A 26420-nucleotide genomic window follows, 5' to 3' on the forward strand; every position below is an offset into this window, starting at 1 on the left:
CTGTCCATCTATAATTTCTCTGTCCATCCATCAGTCCATCTTTATGTTGATGCATTTCGAAGAAAGTTGTAGGCATTAGTATATTTTATCACTAAGCACCTTGGCATCAATATTGTTAGAGTTCAATAGTTTTTTCTTTTTTTTTGAGGTAAAATTTTTATACAGTGAAATGCCAAATCTTAAATGTGCCATTTGATGAATTTTGACAAATTACATTCACCTATGTAACCCAGACCTCTTTGAAGTGGGAGAATATTACCATCATCCCAGAAAGTTCCCTCATGTCCCTTCCCAATCAGTCCCCATCCGCACTCTCTAGAGCCGCTCCTGCTCTCATATTTTTCATCATAGGTTAGTTTTGCCTCTTCAGTATTTCACCGTTAAGCATGATGTTAGCTGTAGGTTTTTGTAGCTGCTCTTTATCAGACTGAGGAATCTATTCCTAATTTGCTGAGAATTTTTTACCAGAAACCAATGCTTAGTCATGATATATCATCCTTTTTATGTATTGCTGGATTCGATTTGCTACTATTATGTTCAAGATTTTTGCATCTATGATCATGGGTAATATTGGTCTGTAATTTTCTTTTTATTGTAATTCTTTTGTTATCAGGATTCGTTAATGTTTTTTTGTACATAGGTAGTATTGGTCTATAATTTTCTTATAGTATCTTTGATTTTGGTATCAGGGTTATACAGACCTCATAAAATGAGTTAAGAACTATTCTCTCCTCTTCTATTTTCTGAAAGAGTTTGTGTAAGATTGGGGTTTTTTCTTCCTTAAATGTTTGACAGAACTTAAGAGTGAAACTATCTAGACCTGTAGTTTTCACTGTGGGAAGACTTTGATAATAAATTCAAATTCTTTAATAGGTGTGGGCTATTCAAATTTTCCGTTTCATCTTATGTCAGTTTTGGTAAGTTGTAATTTCAGGGAATTTTCCTTTTCATCTAGGAGGTAGAATTTATTGGCATAAAGTTGTTTACGTTTATCTCTGTTATCCTTTTAATGTCTGCAGATCTTTGGGGATTTTATCTTTCATTCCTGATATAGCACCCTTCCTTCCTTCCTTCTTCTTTGTTTCTTCCTTCATTCCTGAGCTAGTTTAAGCTACAGGATTATCAATTTTATTGATTTTTTTTTATTTCAAAGAACTAACTCCTGGCTTTTAGAATTTTCTCTATCTGTTTTATATTTTGTTAATTTCTACTCTTCTGTCTTCTACTTATTTTTGGTTTTCTTTGTTCTTTTTATAGCTTCTTAAGGTTGAAAATGAAGTCACAGATTTTTGTACCTTCTTCCCTACTGTAAGCATTTAAAGCTGTAAATTTCCCTCTAAATATTGCTTTTGCTGCATCCCACAGATTTTGATGTTGTGTTTTCATTAGCATTCAGTTTGAAATATTTTAAATTTCTTGTATGATTCCTTCCTTCCTGACCCCAATTATATTAGAAGTTATTTAATGTTTAAATATTTGGGGATTCTCCAGATATCTTTCTGTTATTGATTTCTAATTTAGTTCCGTTGTGGTCAAAGGATATACTTTCTATCAATTTGATCCTTTCCATTTATTGAGAATTAGTTTATTGCCTGGTATATGGTCTTTCTTGCTAAATATCCCTTGTGCAGTTGAATGTTTATTCTTCAGTTGTTGTGTGTAGTGTTCTATAAATGTCAGTCAGATGAAGGTGGTTGATAATGTTCAGATCATCTCTGTCTTTACTGATTTTTTGTTTATTTTTTTTGTTTATTTGATCTGTCATTTCCTGAGAGGGAATTGAAATCATCACAACTATGATTATTCAGTTGTCTGTTTCTCCCTTTAATTCTGTCAGTTTTTGCTGCTTGTATTTTGAAGCTCTGTTATTAAGTACGTACACAGTTGTAATTGTCATGTCTTTTTTGTCATTATGAAATATCTCTATTCATCTCTGGTAGTACACCTTATCTGGAAGTCTACTATATATGATGTTAATGTAGACATCCTAGTCTTCTTTTGTTTCTTGTCTATTTGCTAAATCTTTTTCCATTTTTTTATTTTCAACCTATGTCTATATATAAAATGTATTTTTTGTAGACAGTGTACAGTTTTGCTTTTTTATCCATTTTGATAATCTGTCTTTTAATTGGGGTGATTAGTCAATTTTTATTTAATATAAATGGTTGGATTTAGGACTGCCATTTTACTGATTGTTTCTTGTGTGCTTCATCTGTTTTATTGTTACTTTCTTTGTCTTTGCATTATTTTGTAGTGGTTACTATAGACATTATAATATATATCTTTAATGTTTCATAGTCTCCTTAGAGTTACTATTGTAATACTTCACAGAAAATATAGGAACATTGAACATATCTCTCTTATCCTTTGTGCTACAGCTGTCAGATATATTATATACATTATAAATCCCAAAACATAATGTTATAATTTTTGTTTTAACAGCTATATGCATTTTAAGGAAATTTATGGGAAAAAAAACTCTGTTAAACTATATATTTACCATTTTTGGTGCTCTTTATTTCTTCCTCAAGGATTTCTAATTAATATTATAGGAGAAACTCCTTCTATAACATTTTGTGGCAGTGGTTCTTACCTTGGGTGATTTTGCCTTGCAGAGGACATTTGGCGGTTTCTGGGAACATTTTTAGTTGTTATGCCTGGGATGTGTGAGGGGTGCTGCTCGCATCTGCTGGATTAAGGCCAGGGATGCTACTGAACGTCCTACAGTGCTCAGAACAGCAAAGAGTTATCCAACCCAAAGTGTTAGTGCAAAGATTGAGAAACTCCGAGTTATAGAGAAGGTTCTGGAAAAAGTTAGTGAAATACACTTTTAGCATACTTTTAAGTTTTCTTACATCAACATATGATTTACTGGAATTTAATAGATATCTATAACTCATACCATTTTTTCTGGCTAACAAAGAAATAAATATTTAACTGGATGATTGCTTTTCTTGGAGTAGCTTGCGGTTTGTTAGTTGAATAGTTAGTAAATAGCTTTTTGCAAATAAGGAGAAAAGAAATACATACTTTTGAACTGACTTTTATGTAGTTCTACCAGTTGGGTTACTTTGATGGAAATACGTTGAGTTACAAGTAAAGCTTTTATCCTCTCTTTTCTGCAGAAAAGTAGCCCGCAACCAGCGTTCTCTGTGAGCTAATAATGATCCCCTTTCAGCCTTTTTGTTTGAGGAGGATAGGAATAGTTTCAAATACTTTACTACTGTTCGTATTTTTCTGCAACAGAGTTAGGGATAAGAACTTGGTTTGTCCCTCAAATTTGGTGAATCTACCAAATAATACAGATTGCTTTCATGGTAAGATTATCTTGTTTCATGTAATCAGAATATTTTTAAAGAAACAACTTAGAATTAGAGTTTTTACTTTAAGGGCAAGCACAAAACGTTATTAAGATGCCAAATATAAACAAATACCAATTCCTTTTTGTATAATAGGTTGGACAGCACTTCATGAAGCTAGTGTGGGAGGGTTATATCAAATAGCAAGTGAACTCTTGAAAGGTGGAGCAGATGTGAATATCAAAGGCATGTACCAGATCACTCCCCTACATGATGCTGTGATGAACGGACATTATAAGGTACTGTGATTCTTTTGTTTGTAGAGCAAACACTACGTTCTGCAAGTATTACGGATCTCTGGGACCAAGCAATAGAAAAGCAGATAGAACTTCAGTTTCTGTTCATTCTGCTAATCAACACTCAGATTTTATAAAATTTTCCTGTGTGATGGATTTGTTGTGCCTGATATGGTAGGTGCCATTTTACATGTTACTTTTAACAACTACAGAACCTGTTTTGGTGTTTTTTAAACTTGCACTTGTTTAGGACTCTCTTCGTATGGGGCTTTACAGACTTTAGGAGAATGTTTCCTTCTTATAGAATGTGACACAATGATGCCCAGTCCTGATAGCAGGCTCACAGCTTTATGGAGTCTAGTGTCACTTTGAGAGTCAGCATAAGCCATGACCCAGGTTTAATGGCCAGCCAGTATGCACCAGCACAGATATACCAATGTTAAAATATCAGAATACTCTAATTGCTTATGAATTGGTTAATAGTAGCTGCAATAATGGTAATATTAATTAAGATTATGAATTCCAACACACATGGTTTAATCTCAGAAACCACATATACTCTGAGCTTTTTAGACATTTTTCTCCTCCAGGCACTGCATTATGGTTCTGGAGCACTTGCTGAAAATATCTTGCTATTCAGTTATTGGAAGTTGTTTCTGGGTTTAAAATTTCTAGGGTAGGAAAGGGCTCAGCTGGGCTCAGGAAGATCTTTTCTGCATACTTCCAGAAGAAATTCCTAACACAGGTAGAGCTGGGGAAGGCTGCCAGGAGCCATGGACGTAGACAAATAGGGCCGATGCCTTCCTAGTGTGGAATAGTACTTCAGGAGGGTTTAGGCAGTTTTGCTTGTTTTTTGATAATGTATCATCTGGTAGTAGTAGGTGGTTATCGCTGCACGTTGTGCAGAGGGCTGGGAGAGGGAATTCTGCCTGCAACTTAATTTAATGGCCAGAAGAATGCAGGCTTGGACAAGTGATGATGTGAGCCCGCCCTCTGTCCTTTACCCTCTCTTCAAAGCTGGCCTCCAGCAGAGAAACATCATGCCATCTTCCCTCTCCGCATGACCCATCAGCTCTCCAACTCAGCAGGGCTGTCCTCTCCTGGTCAAGAGGCTTTTCTCCCTTTGGGCTCTGTGAGCCCTGAGCACTTTAATTTTTCTTCTTTTCTTTCTCAGTCCTTCCTTTGCCCCACCAGGTAACTTGGCTCCAATTAATTTCTGCCTCATAGGCCAGAACTGGCTGTCTCCTATCTGGCTTTGCACATATGTCACGTTCTCTTGCTACCTCAGTGAAGTAAAAGGGACCAGAGATCCAGGCCTCTAACTCCAGAATCTTGTTTCCTCACTACTTACCTCCCTCTCCCCAACCCCTGTCTTTCTGTGACTCCTGTGCTGCAGGCACTGTGGCACATCCTTACTGATGGCAGGAGAAAAGAGAATGATGAGACAGGAGTGGAAGTCTAGAGAATGGTCATGAGAATTAAAAGCTGAAATCCATTGACAGTCTGTCTTCTTTGTTCCCTTCCCCTTCTTTTTACCTGGGGGAAGGGAGGGGAGCCAACAAGTTACTTCACCCAGTCCAAGAGAAATTTGTAAGACTCCATGTCAGTTCTGGGCTACTTAAGAACCAAAGCCCTGGGAGCCAAAGTGGGACGGGACGTTGTTTTGGAGGGCAGAGTCGGAACGGTGGGAGCATCAGGTGAGGATTTAGGCTTACCTTGGGTTGTCTCTTAGGTGAGACAAAGATGGTCATGAAAATGGCCTACACCCTAGCTATTGGATTGCCCCTGTGCCTTAGATGTCACAGGACTAAAGATGTCAGACAGGGAAGCCCTGGGAACCTGATGCTGGACCCACCACCTGGAGAGTAGGTGCTACTTAAACATTCCAGAGTGAAGGAACTTGTGTATATTATCTTACAGGCATTGATTGTTATATTGGAAAGATACTTAAAGATAGGAAGACTAAAAGATAATAGCCTATTTTTTAAAAAAATGAAAAAGCACTTAAGAAACTTGTGTGATTTCATTTATATAAAATATCTATAATAGTTCAAAAATCTGTAGAGACAAAGATGATTAGGAGTAGGAGATAGAGGGTAGGTAATAAGGAGTGACAGATAATGGGTAAAGGGTTTATTTTGTTTTATTTTATTAATTAATTTATTTGTTTATTGAGGAAGATTAGCCCTGACCTAACATCTGCTACCAATCCTCCTCTTTTTGCTGAGGAAGACTGGCCCTGAGCTAACATCTGTGCCCATCTTCCTCTACTTTATATGTGGGATGCCTCCCACAGCATGGCCTTCTGAGCGGTGTGATGACCGCACCTGGGATCCGAACCAGTGAACCCTGGGCCACCAAAGTGGAATGTGCGCACTTAACTGCTGTGCCACAGGGCAGACCCCAAGGTTTCTTTTAGGTTGAATGAAAATGTTCCAGAATTAGATTGTGGTTATAGTTGCACAACCCTCTTAATATACTAAAAAACATTGAATTATATTCTTTAATGGGTGAATTGTGTGGCATGTGAATTATATTAATAAAACTGTCAAAAATATATTTTTTAATGTGGAAAAGGTGGAATTTGAGAATTACAGATGATCAGCTCAATGTGGTTCCTTAGAAAAATCTAGAACAAATTATTAAACACATGGTGGGAGACATTTAGGCAAGAATGTAGTGATCTTTGAGAATCTGTCGGTATCTCTAAGAACAAGTTGTGTCAGACTAACCTTGATTCCTTTGTTATTAGGCTTCCTTTGTTAGCAGGTGAAGGAAATGGCATGACGAGTTGATGTAAGCTATCATGATTTTAACAGAGCTTTTATTTGATGAAGTGTCCTGTGGTGTATGAGTACATAAGATGTTGAATTGGAGGTTAGCTGACAGTGTTATTGGGATTCACATATATTTAAAAAATATTCCTCAGACGTGGTGGTTATCTATTCCATGTGTGTCTGAAGTTTGGTTATGTATTCTGTTACGCTGTGGAGTCAGACAACCTCCACAGGCTGGAACAGGGACTGTATTTTGTTGTTGTTAGGAGTATTTTTAAGAATCCCAGACATGATGCCATTTTACCCATAACATTGAGCCTACATTTCTAACAGATAATGACATTTTTTTTCACACCTACAATATTGTCTCACCTAATAAAAATTAACAGTTTCTTAATACCACTTAATACCCATCGCATATTCAAATTTATCAGGTTATCTTAAAAATGTGTTTTTATAGCAAGTTTTTGTTTGAATCAGGATCCATCAAAGTTCATACGTTAGATATGTTTGCTATATCTCTTAAGTATGTTTTAAACTTGTGTAAGAGAAAACATATATGTTATATGTTATGCATAAATATATACCTGTTAGACTAAACTAACTCTGGAAAAACTCAGAAGAAACTGTAACCAGGCTGACTTAGGAAAAAATAATCAGATGAATGGAGGACAGGGGTAGAGGAGCGAAACTTACATTTCATTGTAAATTTTTCTGAGCCTTCTGTATTCATTAATTTCCCATTCAAAGTTCCTTAATTTCTTATTCAAAAATAATAAATTAATTTTAAAAGAACCACCCTCAAAAAACTTAGGGTACAGGAGAGGCAGATGTATAAACAATAAGTATAATATAGCCTACGTTGGACACTGTGATGAAATATATACATGAAGGAAGGGAGACGTCGTTTTTCTCTAGGGCAGCAGAGGGTAAGGAGGTCAGGGGGAGCAGCACAGAGGAGGTTCCCTGAGGAGTAGTCACAGATTAAGGATGACCAGTTTCTCTCTGACGTTCTGAAGAGGAGCAGCAGCAACACAGGTATGTGTATGTGGAAGACATAACTGGAACCTGTTAAAATTACGTTTACTACTACAGATCCCAGTCCTAATTCCTGGTGTATCTGTTGGCCCCATTTCAGCAGCAGCTGAACTACAAACTTCTTTTTTTGTTAAAAGAAAGGATGCGTATATCAACAAATTATGATTCAGTAGCAATTATATTAATTTTTTTATTAGGCAAAGATGTTTCAAGTACGCCCAAACTCTGTACTGTTGAAAGAAATATTGGATGTTGCTTAGAGTTGTATGTTAGCACACATTTACAATAATAGACCTTTTGTCTGGGCTCCCTCACATGAACAATCTTCCTCTAGGTGGCAGAGTTACTTCTTTTGAATGGAGCTGATCCATTATTTAGAAGTGACAGCGGAAAGTGTGCTTTGGATGAAGCCAAAGATTCACATATGCAGCGTCTCCTTGAGAGATACATTCCCAAACATCAAAAACATCTTATATCAGGTAGGATTAAACTACCCTGTTATATCTCTTCCTCATGCCAGTAGAGAGTTAAAGAAATTGAATTTAGAATTATAGATATTAAATTTATTTTTCTCATAAGTTTTGAGAAAATCCGTTCAATAGTGTCCTTGCTCCATTCCTTTAATAAAGCACACGGACTTGTTTGCAAATGCACATCATGGAAGGACTCTAAAAAAAAAAAAGGAAGGTAATATCATATGTTCTTTTCCCCAGGTTATACAGTGTAAACAGTTAAGAAACTTTTATGCAGTTCTGGTTATTTCCCTATGATCCTTTGACTGAATAAATGATGTGATGTAAATTATATTTGGCTGTATCTTTTTCAGTGAATATGGCTATGATTGTTTATCTCCATTCCCTAAAAATCTTTGCTTATGGCTATACTTTTGCCGTGTCATCCATTACAGTGTTAAATTGAACTACAAAAGAACTTGATCTGCAGTTGTCAATAAAAAGGTTATTTAAGAATAATTTAATTACATGGCACATTGTTGATACTCTCCTTTCATTTGTTAGATTTTTTAGTACAGTCACAATATCACTCTGCTCAAAACTCTGCAATGGCTCCATTTAACCTAGAAGAAATGCCAGTATTCTTAAAGTGGCCTAAAGGCCCCTGTATCAACTGGCCAGTCTACCAGTTAACCTCTTCTCCTACTACTTTCTACCTCCATTCCTTGACTTCAGTCACACTGGCCTCCTTGCTGCTCCTCAGATGTATTTTCCCCATCTCCTTCAAGTCTTAGTTCAAATGTCACCTTCTCAATGAGGCCTAGACTACCCTATTTAATACGACAATCTGCCTACTTCCCATCCTCACTGTATTAGTTTTCTCTCACTATGTAACAATTACCTGCAAACTTAGCATCTTAAAACAACAGACATTTGTTATCTGTCATCGTTTCTGAGGGCTAGGAATCTAGGAGCAGTTTAGCTGAGTGGTTCTGGGTCAGGGTCTCTCACCAGTTGCAGTCAGGCCATCAGTGAGAGCTCTGGTCATCTGGTTCAGCTAGGGCAGAAAGTCCACTCTCAAGCTCACCACATGGTTATTGGCAGGTGGCAGTTCCTTGCTTGTCTGCTGGAGGCTTCAATTACTTGCCACACGAACTTCTCCAGGCCTGCTGACAACCTGGCAGCTGGCTCAGAGCAAGTGACCCGAGAGAGAGACTGCGCCCAAGACAAAAGCCAGTTTTTTTATAACCTAATCCTGGAAGTGTTATACCATCACTTCTGCCATATTCTCTTTGTTAGAAGTGAGTCACTAAGTCTGGCCCATATTCAAGGGAAGCAGAAGTAAGCTCCACCTCTTAAAAGGAGGAGTATAAAAAAATTTATGAACGTATTTGTGGAGCCACCACTCTCACTCCAGTCACTCTTACCCTTCTCTACTTATCCTTTTCCCATGGCACTTAACACTCTCTAACACTTTAGGTGATCTGCTTATTTTTATTTTCAGTTTTCACCCTGCAGAATCTAAGCTCCATGAAGGAAAAGAACTTTGTTTTGTCTAGTGATGAATACTAAAGTGCCTTGTACATAGTAGAAATTCAGTAAATGTTTGTTGAATAAATATCCTTTGAACAAAACAAACCATTTTTCCATTCAAAAGATGTGTGCTTTGTTCACTTTTATTAAACTATATTTTAATAAAATTTTCCTCCAGAGGTAATTGTTTGAATGCCATTGACTAAGGACTAAGACCTGGATCAAAACACCCTACTTTTATAGTAAAGATAACTTCATTGATAATTAAAGGCCACCAAGAGGCACTTAATGAATGGTTCTTTAGAGCAAAAGACTTCTTCCCCAGTAGCTCAGTCGCACTGGAAAATAAGAGGGACAGACTGTGCCATGTTGAGGCCAGATCTATAAAGCAAGTTGAGATGGATGATTAAAACGCTTGTGTTTACATTTCAAGCTATGTGAAAAATAGCAAATATCCAGTTGGAGGCAAAAGTATGTATATTTTTATTTTTGAACTTTTGCTTTAATAATCTGCTTGATTGCTGACTTCTCTGTTTTATGGTGGCATGCATTGTTTTGCTGTTCTGGGAGCGCTTCCTCTAGCATTCTAAGCCTTTCTCCAAATCCAGAATCCCTCATTCACCAGTGCCCACTTCTGACCTCTACCTCCCCGAGGGGATTTCATTCGTAGTAAGGAATCCCAAGCCTTTCTTCTTAGGACTTGGCTCCCCTTCTTCTCTTGTGAGGGGATTTACCAAAGCTGGGCTGTATTATCATCCTTCACCAGATCGTTTGAGTATTTCTTAAGTTTGAACTTTCCAATTCTGTCATTAATTACTGGCCTACTTATCAACATAAATGCAAAATTAGTTTCTTAAAGAATGTCTGTACACTTATACAAACAGGGTATTCACTTGTAAATTCCAGTTGAAGAGATTTTAATCATGAGAATGATGGATAAAGAACCTTCCTCATGCAAAATGTATTTGTTGCTTTTCTATCTTAGAATAAAATACATCCACTTTGGTGTAGGACAAGAGCTTGTTCTTACTAATTTTATAACCGTGGGTATGTTAACATCCTCAGTTTTCTCATCTGTCAATTTGGGCTTATAATATCTACTCTTCTACTTACATGTCTGTGGACTTGTTAGTGTGAGGATTGGAGTTAATCTATGTGAAATACCTCAGCACAGTTCCTGGCACAGGACAGGAGCTCAGAGTGACAGGGTGGAAAGAATACAGGTATATCACCAAAATTTACCACCTTAGAACTTATATCTGTGTACTTTTTTTTTTTTTAAGTTGGTGACACTAGAGCATGTAGAGTCTTAAAACTGAGAGGAAATAAAAGCCCCTTTTCTTGCTTCTAGATTTTCTTAGGAACCATGGTTCTCTTGGAAAATATTTTTCTTCTTTTTTATTTAAAAACCAAAGTTAGGAGAAGGCACAGAGTCCTTTCTGCTCTTGAAAAATAGTACTAACAAAAATAATAACGGAGCACTTTCTGTGTGCCAGGAATTCCTCTAAACTCTTTGGAAGGGTTATCTCATTTAATCTTCATAACAGTTCACAGCACTACCTTCATTTCATGGAGCTGAGGCAAAGACAGTAAGAAACTTTCCCAGGGTTGCCCAGCTGGTAAGCAGATGAGTCAAGATTGAAACTCAGGATTGAGGTTCCAGAGACTGTGCTCCCAGCCCCCTTGCTGGATTGAAGACCATTCTGTGTGCCTGCCTTGTGTGAGGGAGGTGACTGGGTGAATGCCAAGCCTTGTTGTGTGTATTGTAAAATGTTTGCTGTCACAAAAATTATTCCTAAGAAATAATTTAAAAGTTGCTCTTTTTTCAAATTACAGCCTTGTCAAAATATTATTACATTTTGGGGCTGGCCCCGTGGCCGAGTTGTTAAGTTTGCACACTCCGCTGCAGGCGGCCCAATGTTTCATTGGTTCGAAGCCTGGGCGCGGACATGGCACTGCTCATCAAACCACGCTGAGGCAGCGTCCCACATGCCACAACTAGAAGGACCCATTACAAAGAATATACCACTATGTACCAGGGGGCTTTGGGGAGAAAAAGGAAAAAATTTTTTAAAAAAATCTTAAAAAAAAAAATTATTACATTTGCATCTCATATTTATGGGAATTTGTATTCTTTACATATCACATCTAAGTTATTCATTCATTTATTCCTTCCTCTATCAAATATTCATTGAATACCTGCTATGTGCAAGCCCCTATTTCTAGGTTTTTATCTGTTGTGGCCAAATGCATATATAGGTAACTGTAATTCCACCTTTAGTATTTAAAGAAGGCACTAAAAGAGACACTAAAGGACTTTTATTATCAACCTAGGTATATTTTTTTCAAACCATCTTTTTTCCCTATGTATCCTCAAGATGGGCCTTTTCCATGCATGTAAGTTTCACTTTTAAGACAATGCAGCATTCAGGCTAGAACCTTATTAAGCAGACATATTAGGAAATGATTGTAATACAATGAATTGTGAAAGAATTTTTTGCCTTGTAATAATAGCTTGCAAACGCATATCTAAGTGTATCTGTGCAGAATGTAAAAAATACTGAGTTACGTGTCCATCTCTAGTAGTATTTTGTTGCCTCTGTTTTGCTTGTCCTACAGAAATGTTTTCAGTCCTCTCAAGATAGTATTTAGTTTCTAATAAATATGGAAATTATAAATTATAGGAATGTTATGTATGCCAATTTTAATAGAAAATGTTTGCATAATTTCACTTATTCCACTTGGTTTTCTCACGGCAAAGGACATGTGTCTGACTGCTGGAGGCTGATTTTCTCTTTTTGTTTACAGCTCACAAGGATAGCACTGACACATTAGATGTAGAGGATGTACACCAGCACAAGGTATATCTGTGTAGCAATAGCATTTTTATAGAATGCACCTGCTGGTCATTTTATAGCTCATCGGGGGGAGAGAAAGACTGCTGAAGCATTCATTAGGAACAGTGACTTCATCCTTGCTTTTAAGACACTTTGGAATAATTACATGAGCATCAGAGGGTTCTGGGCTGTTAGATTGGGAAGCAATTGAGTAAATGTAGCGGATCTGGGCCCACTAATGTATTGGTAGCCATTTCCTTTCTCCTCCTCTTCGTGGAGCCGTGAGATTTATCAACCATGTCGAATTTCCTCTGGCTTAAGCACGTTGCAAGAGCCAGAGCTGTCAGTGCATCCCTTTAAAGTTCACATGGTGGGCAGTTACTGTGCATCTGGTGCTGGGGTTGTGGTGAGTGAGAGGAAGCCGTGTCCCTATTTTAATCTGAGTGGCTCACAATAATCTTTCCATACAGACCGACTTGGGAGCATGTCTGTCTTCTTGTTTTTAAATTCCTTCTTCTGCTGCCCTACCTATAGTCTCTCATGGATACCAGAGGAAGAAACGCTCTTAATTCTACTTTGTCTATATAACAACCAGGAGAGGAGAGTAAGAAAAAAAAGCATTTTTGTCTGATTATTTTAAAAGTCTATAAAAATTAGATTAAAAACTATTATTATGTTTAGTAAGATTATTAGTGCTAAAATACTAACAAAAAGAAATTAAAATGTATAGCAGAAAATAAAGGTTAGTACACATACTGAGCCTGAGTCCATTACATTTGCCTTTCTTCTATTAATCTACTTTTCTGAAATATCAGGTTGTACATACCCTAGCGGGCCCTGTGGTTACATCAAATTGTAAAAGTGAGTGGAATGATGTTTGATTAGAATGAATCGAATGTAGAACTGCAGCTGAAAATCAAAGCTAACTGTATGTTTTGTTTCTGTAGAAACCGAAACTCAATTCCAAAAATTGTGTTGGGTTTGGTTGTGATGAAAATTCCAACAGACAGAAGCCAGAACATGTAAAAGTTGATGAAAGAAGCAGAGAAGTTTTGTTTGTAAATAAAGAAGATGTATATGAACATTACCAAAAAGATTCCAAAAGCACGAAATTTGGTAAATCCAAGAATAAGCAATCAACTGTTAACCAAATGTACTCTACAGGACTTAGAAAGGACAATCTCCATAATGTCACAGATCCCAGCACAAATGTGTCTAAAGATAAAGGAGGAAGAAACACACGACACAAAAGGACTCAAGTGGATGATGCAATCCAAGAAAGCAATCCAAGAAAGACAGTAGCTGTCTCTTCTTCCAGAAGAATAAACAAATTGGTTGCTCAGCAGCAGCATATTCTCCAAACCCTTGATGACCTTCCAGAAGAGTCATGTAAACTTTCCAGCCCAGCTCTGTCAAGCCTGAAAAATGGATTAGGTAGCAATATCGAGGCTTGTTCAGTTTCCAAAGAGACACGTTCCCAGAGCCTGGATTTATCAGGTAATCAAGAAATCAAATTCTTTGAATTAGAATCCATTGACCAAGCTGAAGCTGTTTCTTCCTCAGATTTTTCTTTACATAAAGAAATCAAGTTACCACTTGTTACTGCAGATCAGCCATATACTCACCAAGAACAACAGTGCGTTAGCCCTTATAAATCTCATGAAAACAGTAACTCAGGTCAAAAAGATGAGACCCTTAATAAGTGGGAAAATTCTTTCCTATCTTTTATAAAGAGAAGTTTTAATAATGATGATGATGATGAGTGCTGTACCTCTGAGAAGACTGTGACATCTGAAAAGGTGATATGTTCTACAGATTGGAAAAACCACTATAATTATAAAGAGAATATAAAAAATAAAGAAGAGGATTTTCAACAATTTTTGCCCTCTGAAGAGCATTTTTCACAAGAATGTGAGTTAAAAGCAGGCAGCCTAACTGTACTTCCACAACAGGAAGCTGTTAATTTTTCTGATTCAGATAATATAATAGTTTCTGAACATGTTTCAAATTATGAGCAGTGCATATATGGAACTTCTTTTGATCGCTCATGTGGCAATCCTGAGCATTCTTCCCTGGCTTGTACAAGAACACTTTCAACACATGAAGGTTCGAAGTTGACTAGCCATGTGGAGCTTTTCAGAAGGCCTCAGGATCGTAGCCCCAGCGCACCAAGTCCTTTAACAAAGGAAATAGATACATGTCCTGTGGGAAAGGTGAATCAGAAAGAAGACACTGAAAGGAGTTACACTGACAAAGCCCAAAAAACAAGTTCCTCAAATGAGCCTTTGTCCACAGTTGTTCATTCTCAAGTAATAGAAACATCTACAGTTGAAAAGAAGAGACAAGACCTTCTAGAGAGCGAAACCGTGCATAATATAGATGTTCATTCCAGTGACAATATGAACAAAGAATTGTCCGGCATCTCACAACTTAGTCAAAGAGAAGAGAAGGAAATTTCTCACAAACCAGGTATTGGTCGTACTGCTCAATTTGTACACGTTTCCTATAGATTTACTTATTTTATAGAAATTTCTGACTGAATTCCGCTCAACCTACGCCCAAACTGACAAGATGAGGAGGTGCAGGCTATGATCTGGGGATACTGCTAATTAGTTAAGTAATAGTGTTGACTTTGAAAGTCAAACCATTGTTATCAAAGATGGTTGCTCAATTGATGTTTACAGAAGTTAGGAAACAGTGTTTGTATCAATTTTTGTTTCTTTTTAATATAGCACTTATTTAGTATCAGGAAACCTAACAACATTTTCACAGCAAGAAATTGTTATCTCCACTGATGTCAACAGTTCGCTATATTCCCATCAGAATTGCATCGAGGAAACTTTATTATGTAAAAATATTTTTAAAGCCTTCTGTTTCCTTACAGAACAAAACAGGTCCAGCTTGTAACAGAAACTTGGAATAGTTACATGCCTGGGCTCTCTTCTAGCTGTGTAACCAGCAAAGAGAACTACAACACTGATAACTTCAAAATGTTTGTTTTTCAGATGAGGAGTTAACTAATAATATCAACGGAGACAGAAGCACTGTAAGAAGTTGTGAGGAGAAAAAAGAGAAGGCAGATTCAGAAATTTACATGCGTATGAATATCCAAGAACACAAAAAAGTTCGGAATTTCAGAAAAAGACAAAGTTTCTCGAAAGCTACCTGCAGCCAAGGTTCGTATTTCTGTACTTGTGTAGTAAAAGTTCGTGTCATCAGGCCCAGCAATCCACTCTACTACAGCGAATTGTGAAACTTTCAGATTTGCTGTTTATTTTTTTCGCCATTCACTAAGATTATTTCAGCTATATTTGTCGGATGGTTTTACTGTAAAGCACCACTTGAGAATTTATTAGTTTTCAGTTATACTCTTGTTATTTTTCTGCCTGTAACTTCTAATTTGTTATATTAGAGGAGGTGGGATAAACACCAGAGACAGCAGAGATGTTGAGAGGAGGCAGCAGGGTGAGCTGAGTCAGATCCCGTAGACCCCGCTGAACCTTTTTAACATGAGGGTGGTTAGAGATGCACAGCTGCTACTTTCCTTGTGTGAGATGAATGAACTGTGTATGTTTGGCAATATGGACAAGTCAGCCATTCCTTGATAGTTCTTGGAGCTAGTTCTGTGGTGAACAATAGGCTAGACACTTCAAGTTAAATGTTAAACACTGAAACGTTGATGTATCTACTGCCTAGTAAGAGGGGGGAAGGACAGTGGTCTGGGCCTTCTCCGTTGTCCTCCTTGTGTACACTGCAGCCTTTCTCACACACACCTCCTGTGGTGGGTTGAATGGTGGCCGCGTCGTAATCCCTGGGACTTGTGATACTGTCTTACATAGAAGAGTGAATATTACTGTCTGTAGAAGGAGAGTCTTAGCAGATGTAATTAAGTTAAGGATCTTGAGATAAAGAGATCATCCTGCATAATCTGGATGGGCCCTATATTTAATGACAAGTGTCCTTATAAAAGAAAGACAGAGGGAGATTTGAGACACACAGGAGAGGAGGAGAAGATGTCAAGATGGAGACAAAGGAGTGGTGTGGCCAAAAACTAAGAAAGCAGAGGAATGCTGCTATCCATCGGGAACTGGAAGAGGCAAGGAAGGGCTCCCTTAGAGCTCGCAGAGGGAGTGCAGCCCTGCTGACACCTGGGCTTTGCACTGCTGGTCTCCAGACTGGGAGATAATACGTTTATGTTGTGCTGAGCCACCCAGTTTGTGATGATTTGTTACAGCTGCCACAGGAAACTAATACTCTCCCCAGCAGCACTTCATCATACTTTAAGGCAATTTTTTGTATGACCTTAATAAAGTGTGTCATTCCACTAGACTGTAAGCCCCTTGAGGCAGAGATAGTGTCTTTTCCTCTGTGTTTTCTAGAGCACAGTGTCTGAATAAATATTTACTTGATTAAACTAATAAATAAATTGAACTGCCCCAGAGGAACGAATTCCAAATATTGCCATCTGGTAATTTCCTAACCTGAGGCTGGCTTGCCTCTTGTTTATCCAGTGGGGAATTCAGCCAGGCCCTGAGCACTGCCACAGCCCCCTCTGTCAGCTGTGCAGATTTCCAGTCAGTGTTCTGGTTTCTCTTCATTCAAATATAAACAGCCAAAGATAAACAAAATTTGTGGAAAACCCAATAGAAAAGAGACGTAAAAGCAATCTAAACAGACCAAAGGAACCCAGAAGAAACACAAACAAGGCAAGAATCACGAAATATCTAAAACTTAAAAAAAAAATTTATAGAAAAGAAGGGGCAATCAGAGAACAATCCAGAACTCAATGTTAAAATATATAATAGCATTAATTTTTAAAATATATAGATACCTATAGCAGGATTAGAAGGTAAAGCTAAGTCTCCTATAAAGAACAGAAAAATAAAAAACTGGTAAATAATGAGAGAAAAGATAATAAAATTGGAAGATCATTGTAGATCCAGAGAGAATAGTGAAAATAGGAGAAGAACATCATCAAAGAATTAATACGAGAAATGAAGGTCAAGAGTTTCCACACTGAAAGGGTCCACCAAGTGTCCAGTACAATGAGCACAGCATCTAACTGTGAAATTTCTGAACAGGGCTAAAGAGAAGATTCTCAGAGTTCCAGAGAGGAAAAAACAGTTCACATACAAAGGAACAGAAAGCTGAGTATTTCCTAATAGCATTTTATTTTATTAATAAATAATAATATATTAAATATTAAAAATTATTAGTAAAATACAGTGCTCCTAAGAAATACTCAGCTTTAACTACAGTGGACTTTATGGGGAAGTTTCATGTGAGTTTACCATGAGTACTAGTTATTTCCTTTCCAGTTTCTCCCAGATTTTGTCATTTTAAAATTTCAGTTAAATACGTAGAAATTTATGATGACAGTAACATTGAGTAGTTTTTGAGTTTTTGCCCCAAAATGTTTATCACTTGCCTACCTTCTTTGCTGCAAACACACCAGGAACAAGCTGTGAGGATCTGTGCCATGCACGGTAGCAGTGATTGGGAGAATTTTTCAATTTAAACTTGGGATCTGCAGGCATGCCATCTTAGATATTTTATAAATTTTAAATATATTCTCTATATATGGATATATAATGTGAAATACATATCTATTTTATATGTATATATATAAAAAATATGTCTTTATTCTTCTAGTAAAGAGTTTCTGAGTGCAAATTTCTGAAGGGCAATTTGTTTTTGTCTGGATGTCAGTGGAAGATAGACATGAGGCAACAGTCTTCCCTGTGATTCATATAACCAAAGGATCCATCTTTCAGAGAGTAATTATCTGTTCTTTTTCTCTTGCCCTGAAGTTATGTGCCCGGTTGCTAGCATTTAGGAAATAGGGCAGGGAAAGGCTCCTATGTTCTCCAAGCTTAGCTTCATCAGAGTCACCTGGAAAGCTTGTTAAAACAGATCGCTGGGCTCTGCCCTCAGAAAGTCTGGATCAGTGTGTGTATTGGTTATCTGTTAGTGCGTAACAAATTATCACCAACTTAGTAGTGTAAAACAATGTATTTATTATCTCATAGTTTCTGTAGGTCAGGAATTGGGCACAGCTTAGCCTGGTCCTCTGCTCAGGATCTTTCACAGGCTGCAATCACAGTGTTGGCCAGGACTGGGGTCTCATCTGAAGGCTCAGCTAGGGAAGGATCCACTTTCACGCCTGTGTGGTTGTTGGCAGAATTCAGTTCCTTAAGGCGTGTGGCCATCCTCAGTTTCTTGCTGCGTGGGCTTTTCCAACATGGCTACTCGCTTCATCCAGACATGCAAGCTGAAGGTGATAGAGAAGTCTGCCAGCAAGATAGAAAATGTTGCCATCTCTTGTTACCTAATCAAGCAAGTGAAATACCCTTGGTGTTGAGGTGCTTTGTTGGTTAAAAAACGAGTTGTTCAAGAGGAGGGGATTGTACAAGGCCTAAACACCAGGAGGAGAGGAGCATTTGGAACCATCTTCAAGTCTGCCCTCCAGAGTAGGCTTGGGCTGGGTTGGAGAATTCACATTTCTGACAGGTTTCCCGGGCGACACTGATACTGCCAATCTGGGACTACACTTTGAGAACCGCTGGTTTAATGGATATTCTTTTCAGTTTCCTCACCCTGATCCTCAGCGTTGCCTTGCATCTCAGTCTGAAGCTTCTCTAATACAGTTTCTACAGAGAATAAACCTCCAGGTTCCTGGCTTGGGGATGGAGACCTGGGGTGAGAGGAACGGCTGCCAGGCAATTCAGGGTTGGAGACGGGGACTCGGGGCCCCAGCTCTTCTATACATGTGCTTTGCCCGTCTCCCAGTTTCCAGCCCTCTTCCATGCACGTGGTGTGTCGTGGTGCCTGATGCCCCAAGTGCTGAGTGCCTGGGTCAGAGGGGCTCTCTTCTCTATGATTCCTTTCCAGGCACTTGGGTTGGAGCATTCCCCACTTTGCCAAATCAGTTAACTCTTCTCCATCTGGGACTTTCCAATTCCCCAAAATTTGCTGAAGTCTTTGTCGTAATGTTATTTCCCCTTCTATTTTCTTTTTATAGTATTTAAAAAAGTTTTATTATCAGTTTAGCATGGTTTTGAGTAGAAATGGGGGGGAAAACAAACAAACAAACATGGTCAGTCCACTATTTTTATCTCCAATTAGGTCTCTCTAACCTGTGTTGCAAGAAAAAGATAAAAAAGTACCTTTGCATAATGATGTACTGCATTTTTTATGAAAAAAACACCCCAATAATTGGCTGTAGTTTGGTTCTTGGGATCTTATCAGGAATACACCCATTGAGGTAGAGAATAGCTGTGGAAAGATTTTTATAAAATCACAGTTTGTTTTAAGAAAAATGTTATCCATTGCTAAAGGAGTAGTGAGAGCAGGATGAGTGTGGAACTGCGGCCAGTTTGTGTATTTCAGTCCCGCGTGTGATAGTGACTAAACAACTGCTCAAGTGAATTTGAAGTAATATGCTTAAGTGCCCTGTATTTGCTTCACAAGTTATATTTTAAAACAGTAACAGCAATGATAATATTAATTGATGTATGTTTCTGTGTAGTGCACCCACTTAGGATATTTTGAGGAAGTTGCTATGTATTTTCTAAGCTCCTTTATAATAATCAGCATTTGGCAGAAAAGAAGCCTCAGTTTTGCTTGGCAAATTTACAGAAATGAAAACAGCTGGGATCAATAAGAGGAATGCCAGAGGGGAAAGCCGGCTTCATTTGGCTGCCAGAAGAGGAAATTTGTCTCTGGTGAAAGCTCTAATAGAATCTGGAGCAGATGTGAATCTGCAAGATAATGCAGGTTTGGATTCTTTTAATTTTAATTGTGTTTATAATTTGAACTCACTGAAATAGATGTTTCATCTCTCCCTCCCCCAGTTTTGATCCTGGCTGATTTATAACTGCTAACTTTGAACAATCTTTTTTACAATATATTATTGTTACTGTTAATTTTTTTTTAAAGATTTTATCTTTCCTTTTTCCCCCCAAAGCCCCCATAGTTGCATGTTTTTAGTTGTGGGTCCCTCTAGTTGTGGCATGTGGGACGCTGCCTCAGCATGTCTTCACGAGCGGTGCCATGTCCACACCCAGGATCCAAACTGCTGAAACCCCGGGCCACCACAGCAGAGCGTGTGAACGTAACCACTCAGCCTCGGGGCCAGCCCGATACAGTATATTATTATTTAGTTGAATAGTAAGATTTATCTTGGTTCCCACCAGTTGCTAAAATAACCTTCTCCTTCGAAATAGTTTTTAACGGAATTTGGGAGCATCCAAGGGAGTCCTCAGAACAGGGAGCCAAGGGGAGCTTATTTAGTGAGGCCTTAGTTCCACTACCTAACATGCGAGAGAAGGTGAAATTTTTCCCACTTCCTGGTCCCTTCTTCTCTTTGCTCCTCTCTTTATACTCTTCCTTCTTTTCGCCCTTCCCTTATTTTTATTTTAAACTTCCATTTTTAAATTGATCTAACGTTTTGCTCAAGCACAGAAGAATCTTACGTGAGGAATTTCAGGGGGGAAAACTCAAAGATTGATTGAATCAAATGTCATTTTAAAGAGAAATGTGCAAAGATAGAAATAGGAAAGTCAGACGTGATCTTAGCCTATTTTAATATCTGAGTTGAAACAAATTGACATGATTACTGTTTACTCCGGTCCCACTATATTTTATGTTCTGTGAGTCTTCTGTTTTGGCACTTGTATCAATAAATATTTTTGATGAGATCAATTTGTTTTAAAAAATGAAACTTACGGATTTAATGCCAAGTTTTCAATATTGTTTCTTATCTGATACTTAGTAGATACATTTGAATCAGTATAGATATTAATTCCATTAGTGCAAATAAACTTAATAATGAAGATATTACATGAATGTTGATTTGTAAGCAGAAATTTCTTTTTTTTTCTTAGGTTGGACACCACTTCACGAGGCATCTGGTGAGGGATGTGGTGATATAATTGTAGAGTTGTTAAAAGCTGGTGCTAATGTTAATTGTGAAAATCTAGATGGAATTCTGCCCTTACATGATGCTGTTGCAAACAGTCATTTAAAGGTATAGTGTATACCAGATTAGGTTCCTTTTACTTTTAATTAGAAAAGTACGTGAAGGAAATGAAGATATTTTAAGCTGAAAACTAAAGTGATTCCTTAAAACGAATGATTTTTAAAACCTGCTTAAAGTGACAAATGAAGATAAAATACTGTGTATAGATTGGAAAATCAGTATATTTCCTGATGAATCATTTTTTCATTGTCTTCATCATAAAATTCATGTAAGTCAGAATAAAACGAAAGAGCTCAGAGTAGACACAGGTTATAAATCTAAAACATTCCATTTTTAATTGTTTTAAGTGATTTGTTGTTGTGCATAAAAGAGTCTAATTATAGTGATGATACTTGTGACAGCTAGACTCTGTAACTCAAAATTTCTCAGTGGGTTTGAGGTTTCAAAGAAATGGGTAAATACACAAGTTGCTTGTTTCCTGGAGGTTTGTTGTGTCTTTTTCGCCTTTGTTTTTCTTACTCAGGCAGCTGTGGTAAAAATATCACGAGAGGAAATTACTAGGGTCATTATTTCAGTAACCCTGAATATCAAATCTAAACCTTAAAATTCTTCAGATTTTAAACTCATCTTTTTGTCTGACAAACTTAGGAGAAAACTTTTTGTTATCAGTAGGCAATATAAACTTCAGGAATAATTATTGATTTTGAAAAATCATGAAACCACCACCAACAGCAACAGTATAAAACTAAGGCTCATATAAAAAATTCCTTGGATCTCTTACTAACACCTGTTTATCTGCCTCTCTATATTTTTAAGAGCCTCATGATTTCTATTTAAAAAGTATATCCCTACCGTTTTCAGCCTAAATGTAGTCATGTAAAGTAATAGTATTATTGAATTTATGGATTGCAGAGATGAGAGGTATAAACTAATCATTAAGAATAATACAAGGCGGGGTAGGCTAATGGCCAGAGTGGCTTCTTTTGGCCAGAGAAGCTTTTTGGCTTCTAAGATGCCTAAATTAGAAAGGAATAGGAGGCCGGCCCCGTGACCGAGTGATTAAGTTTGTGTACTCTGCTTTGGCGACCCTGGATTTGCCAGTTTGGATCCTGGGCACAAACCTAGCACTGCTCATCAGGCCGTGCTGAGGTGACGTCCCACATAGAGGAACTAGAATAACCTACAACTAGAATATACGATTATGTACTAGGGGGCTTTTGGGAGATAAAAAAAAAAAAAGAGGAAGATGGGCAACAGATGGTAGCTCAGGGCCAATCTTCCTCACCAAAAAAAAAGATGAAGTCACAAGGTTATATGATCATGAAATGGAAGAAACCAAGCAGGAAGAATCATTAAAATGATGAACTTGCTAGTTCAGAGAAAAGGCCACTGAATTGAAACCACTTAAATAAGGGCCAAAATTTCATTGTGGGAAAATCAGGTTTTTGGATATTATCCTGAAAAATGTAATATAAAACAAAGAAAGTAAGGGGGTCCTCAGCACCACCCTTACATTTGGAAATTCGTTAGAAGGACTCGCAAAGCTCAGCATATAATTGTAATCATGGCCAAGATTTATCATAGCAATGTAGTGAGGATCCACAGCTGGATCATCAGAGAAAAGCACACAGGTGGAGTCTGGAGGTTTCAGTGTGAAGGCTTTATTATGCTGTCTTTCTCATAAGAGATCACACAGAGCTTCCTCGTCCCCCCACAATGAAAATAGAGCAACATACATGCGATGTTTCTGCCCAAGGAAATGCATTAGAAATTCAGTGCCCACGATTTATGCTGGGGGCTGGTCAGGTAGGCACCCTTTGCCTAGCACACACCAGGATTCCAGACTCCCAGAACCATAAACCACATTGCTTGCGTAGACAGTTTAAGCACAGTGAGCTACTTTCATCAGTTAGGGATAGTTTTATATCATTGTGGAGTACTGTTCCCCAGCTGTGTGGGCTGTGAGTGCCCAGCTTCCCCAGCCATGTGGGACATTGCCCAGGAGGCCCACTTCTTTCTTGCCTCACCCAGATGACTGAGGTGCTCGGTAACACTCAGTGTGCACCCCGTGAACAGAGAGAGTGAGCCTTTCCAGACTGCTGGTAGGCAACACAGGAAGCTGGTCTGACTGCAGGATTTCAGGGGCCCACCCTAAAGAAAGCAAACAAGAGGCTCTCGACACCTGGCTTTATGGGACCAAGAGAAGGCATATAATCTTAGGAAGTCCCCCACCAACAGGGAACAAAAAGTGTGGAGCAAGCCCTGACCCCAAAGAAATGGAAATGGAAATCTATGAGTTGCCTGACAAAGAATTGAAAAAAAATAATTGTTTTAAGGAACCTCAGCAGTCTACAAGAGAACACAGACTACTCAATACAATCAGGAAAATAATATATGAACAAAATGAGAGGTTCAACAGAGAGATAGAAATCAGGATTTCTTTGTCTACATAAATATTCATACTTGAATGTTCATAGCAGTTTTGTTCATTATAGTTGGTAGCTAGAAAGAACCCAAATGTCTATCAGTTGGTAAATGAATAAATAATTTGTTAAAAGGAACAAACTTTTTTTCTTAAAATCATCGTTATGCAGAGACATAAAGGAGACAAAAAGACAAGTCTCCTTTAACACTTGTCTACATACATTGCAGAATGGGTCTAACTGCCATTCACTGATAGAACGCTATTGACATCATAGCCAGCAAGTAGCTGGAATAAACTATTGATACACACAACAATATGGATGAATCTCAAAGCATCATGCTAATTCAAAGAAGCCAGACGCAAAAGACTATATACCACATGATTCCATTCATATGAAAGTCTACAAAAGACAGAATTTATAGTGATTGAAGCAGATCACTGATTGCCAAGGGCCAAAGGGTGGTGGGAAGGGATTGACTGTAGAGAGGCGTAACAGGTATTTTTTGTGATGATGGACTGATTTTACGTCATGATTGTATTAGTGCTTACTTTAGTAAGGCTGATTTCTTTCTTTAAACAGGTGAGCGGCCGATTTCTTGGTCACCTAATTTTTGCCAAGCTCTTTGTTGCTCAGGTCGGCCCCCTCGTGTTCCCTGGAACTCTCTCCAACTTCAGCCTTAGCCCTTCCTTTTTAGTGCCTTGCTGCCTGTTACTCTGTTATTGTTCTCTTAGACTTTTTCCTGTTGATGAGTGTTACTGAAAAACAGCTATTCAGGGGCCATTCCCTCTGAACTGAGTGCTCTGTGTCTTCCAGACTAATATATTGAATGAATCCGTGCTAATATATTAAAGGCCCAGACCTAGAGGAAGGCCTCATTTTAACACAGGCAGAGTAGTCATTATTAATATGGTGTAAGTTATGTTTTACTGTGTTACACTTTTTATTGTTATTTTAGAGTGTACTCTTTCTACTTATTAAAAAAGTCTACTGTAAAACAGTATGCCATGTTACCGAGGCAGCAGCCTCACACATCTTGTGTTTGCCACATCTCTTGATTGCATTATTTTCTCTTGTCCTTGACTTAATCTTGTGTTGTTTTGTTCATCATGGCCCCTAAACTTACAAAATCCACTGCTAGTGTTGCCAGTAAGAGGCCACATCAAGTGATTCAACTAGAAACAAAACTAAAAGTGATTAAGGACTATGAAAGTGGAAAATCAGTGATGGTTACTGCTTGCCAGTCAGGCATGTCCCGTTCCACTATAGCTGTGATCTTGAGGAAGAAGAAGTGATGGAAGCTGTTAAAGGATCTGCTTCATCGAAGGCAGCAAGACTAACAAAAATTTGAGAAGGGGCTGTATCAGACATGGGGAAACTTGTAATGACCTGGATTGAAGACCAGACATGGAAGCTATCCCTTTCAGCACCATGATGATCACAGCAAAAGCAAAAGGTTAGTTTGCGATGTTGAAAGAAGAGGCTTGACCCTGGCTACAGTGTTGAATTTACTGCCAGCTCTGGGTGGTCTGAACAATCCAAGATTCGTTACTTACTGCATAATGTGAAAGTGAGCGGTGAGTCTATGAATGCTGATGTGAAGGCAGCTGAAGGATTTTTGGAAACTCTAGATAAGCTGATTGTGGAGGAAAATTACTTACCAGAGCAAATATTCAATATGGATGAAACCTCCCTGTTCTGGAAATGGATGCCTGAAAGGACTTTCATCCATACGGAGGCCAAGTCAATGCCAGGTTTCAAGGCTTTTAATGACAGGATAAACAGTCTCACTCGGGGGCAATGTTGCAGGCTACCAACTGAAACCCTTTGGAGGACCCCAGGTCCTTCAAGCATATCAGTAGGCACACACTGCCAGTGTACTACAGGAGCAAGAAGAAGTCATGGATGACCCAGCTCCTCTTCCAAGAAGCCCTCCTGAATTGCTATGCCAGCGAAATGGAGAAGTACTGTTTGGAGAATAACATACCTTTCAAGATTTTGCTTATTGTTGATAATGCTCCTGGACATCCTTCTTTTATTTGTGATCTTCATCCCAGTATCAAAGTGGCATTTCTCCCTTCAAACACCACCTCTTTGATCCGGCCAGTAGATTAAGGAGTTATAGCAGCCTTTTATAGGCCTTAAAAGGAGGATCTTTACCCAGGCTTTGCTTCAACTGAGAAGATACTGATGCAATTCTGGAAGGATTACAACATCTACGGCTGCATCAGGAACCCTGCCTGGGCTTGGGGTGATGTCACCAAGGAGTGTATGAATGGCACATGGAAGAAGACACTCAAGAGGTTCATCCGTGACTTCAGAGGATTTGCCAAGGATGAGGAGGTTGCAAAAATCAACCAGGCTGTGGTTGAGATGACAAACAACTTACCCTGGATGTGGATGAGGATGACGCTGAGGGGTTCCTAGAGGTGGTTCCTGAGGAACGGACTACTGAGGAGTTGTTGGAATTGGAACAGAAAGGCATTGCTGAAGAAGAGGCACGAGAAAAGGAAACTGCAGGAGAAGAAAAAGAAGAACCCCCAAGAAAATTCACAGTGAAGGGTTTAGCAGAAGCTTTTTCAGACCTCAACAAGGTCCTTAAAAAAATCTGAAAACTTGGACCTCAACGCTGAAAGGTTTTCATTAATAGAGAGGAATGTTCATGGTGCGTTATCTGCTTACAAGCAAATCTGTAATGAAAAAAAGAAACCAAGCAAGCAAACCACCATAGACAGATTTCTGAAAAGAGTGTCGCCTCCTCAAGAAGAGCTTCAGGAGGTGTTCC

The 26420-nt window shown here is 38.3% G+C and overlaps 1 protein-coding gene across 1 annotated transcript in view; it reads left to right on the forward strand.

Moving 5' to 3' along the window:
- ANKRD31 (ankyrin repeat domain 31) overlaps window positions 1–26420 on the forward strand; it is a 129985-nt gene that overhangs the window by 55285 nt on the left and 48280 nt on the right. The window contains exons 11-17 of the mRNA XM_046668181.1: window positions 3456–3598; window positions 7745–7889; window positions 12204–12256; window positions 13180–14701; window positions 15238–15408; window positions 19871–20008; window positions 21118–21260. Of these exons, the coding sequence (XP_046524137.1) occupies window positions 3456–3598; window positions 7745–7889; window positions 12204–12256; window positions 13180–14701; window positions 15238–15408; window positions 19871–20008; window positions 21118–21260 (2315 nt within the window). The remainder of the gene's footprint in view (window positions 1–3455; window positions 3599–7744; window positions 7890–12203; window positions 12257–13179; window positions 14702–15237; window positions 15409–19870; window positions 20009–21117; window positions 21261–26420) is intronic.

Source organism: Equus quagga, chromosome 7 (genome assembly GCF_021613505.1).
Source record: "Equus quagga isolate Etosha38 chromosome 7, UCLA_HA_Equagga_1.0, whole genome shotgun sequence".
Taxonomy (NCBI): Eukaryota; Metazoa; Chordata; class Mammalia; order Perissodactyla; family Equidae; genus Equus; species Equus quagga.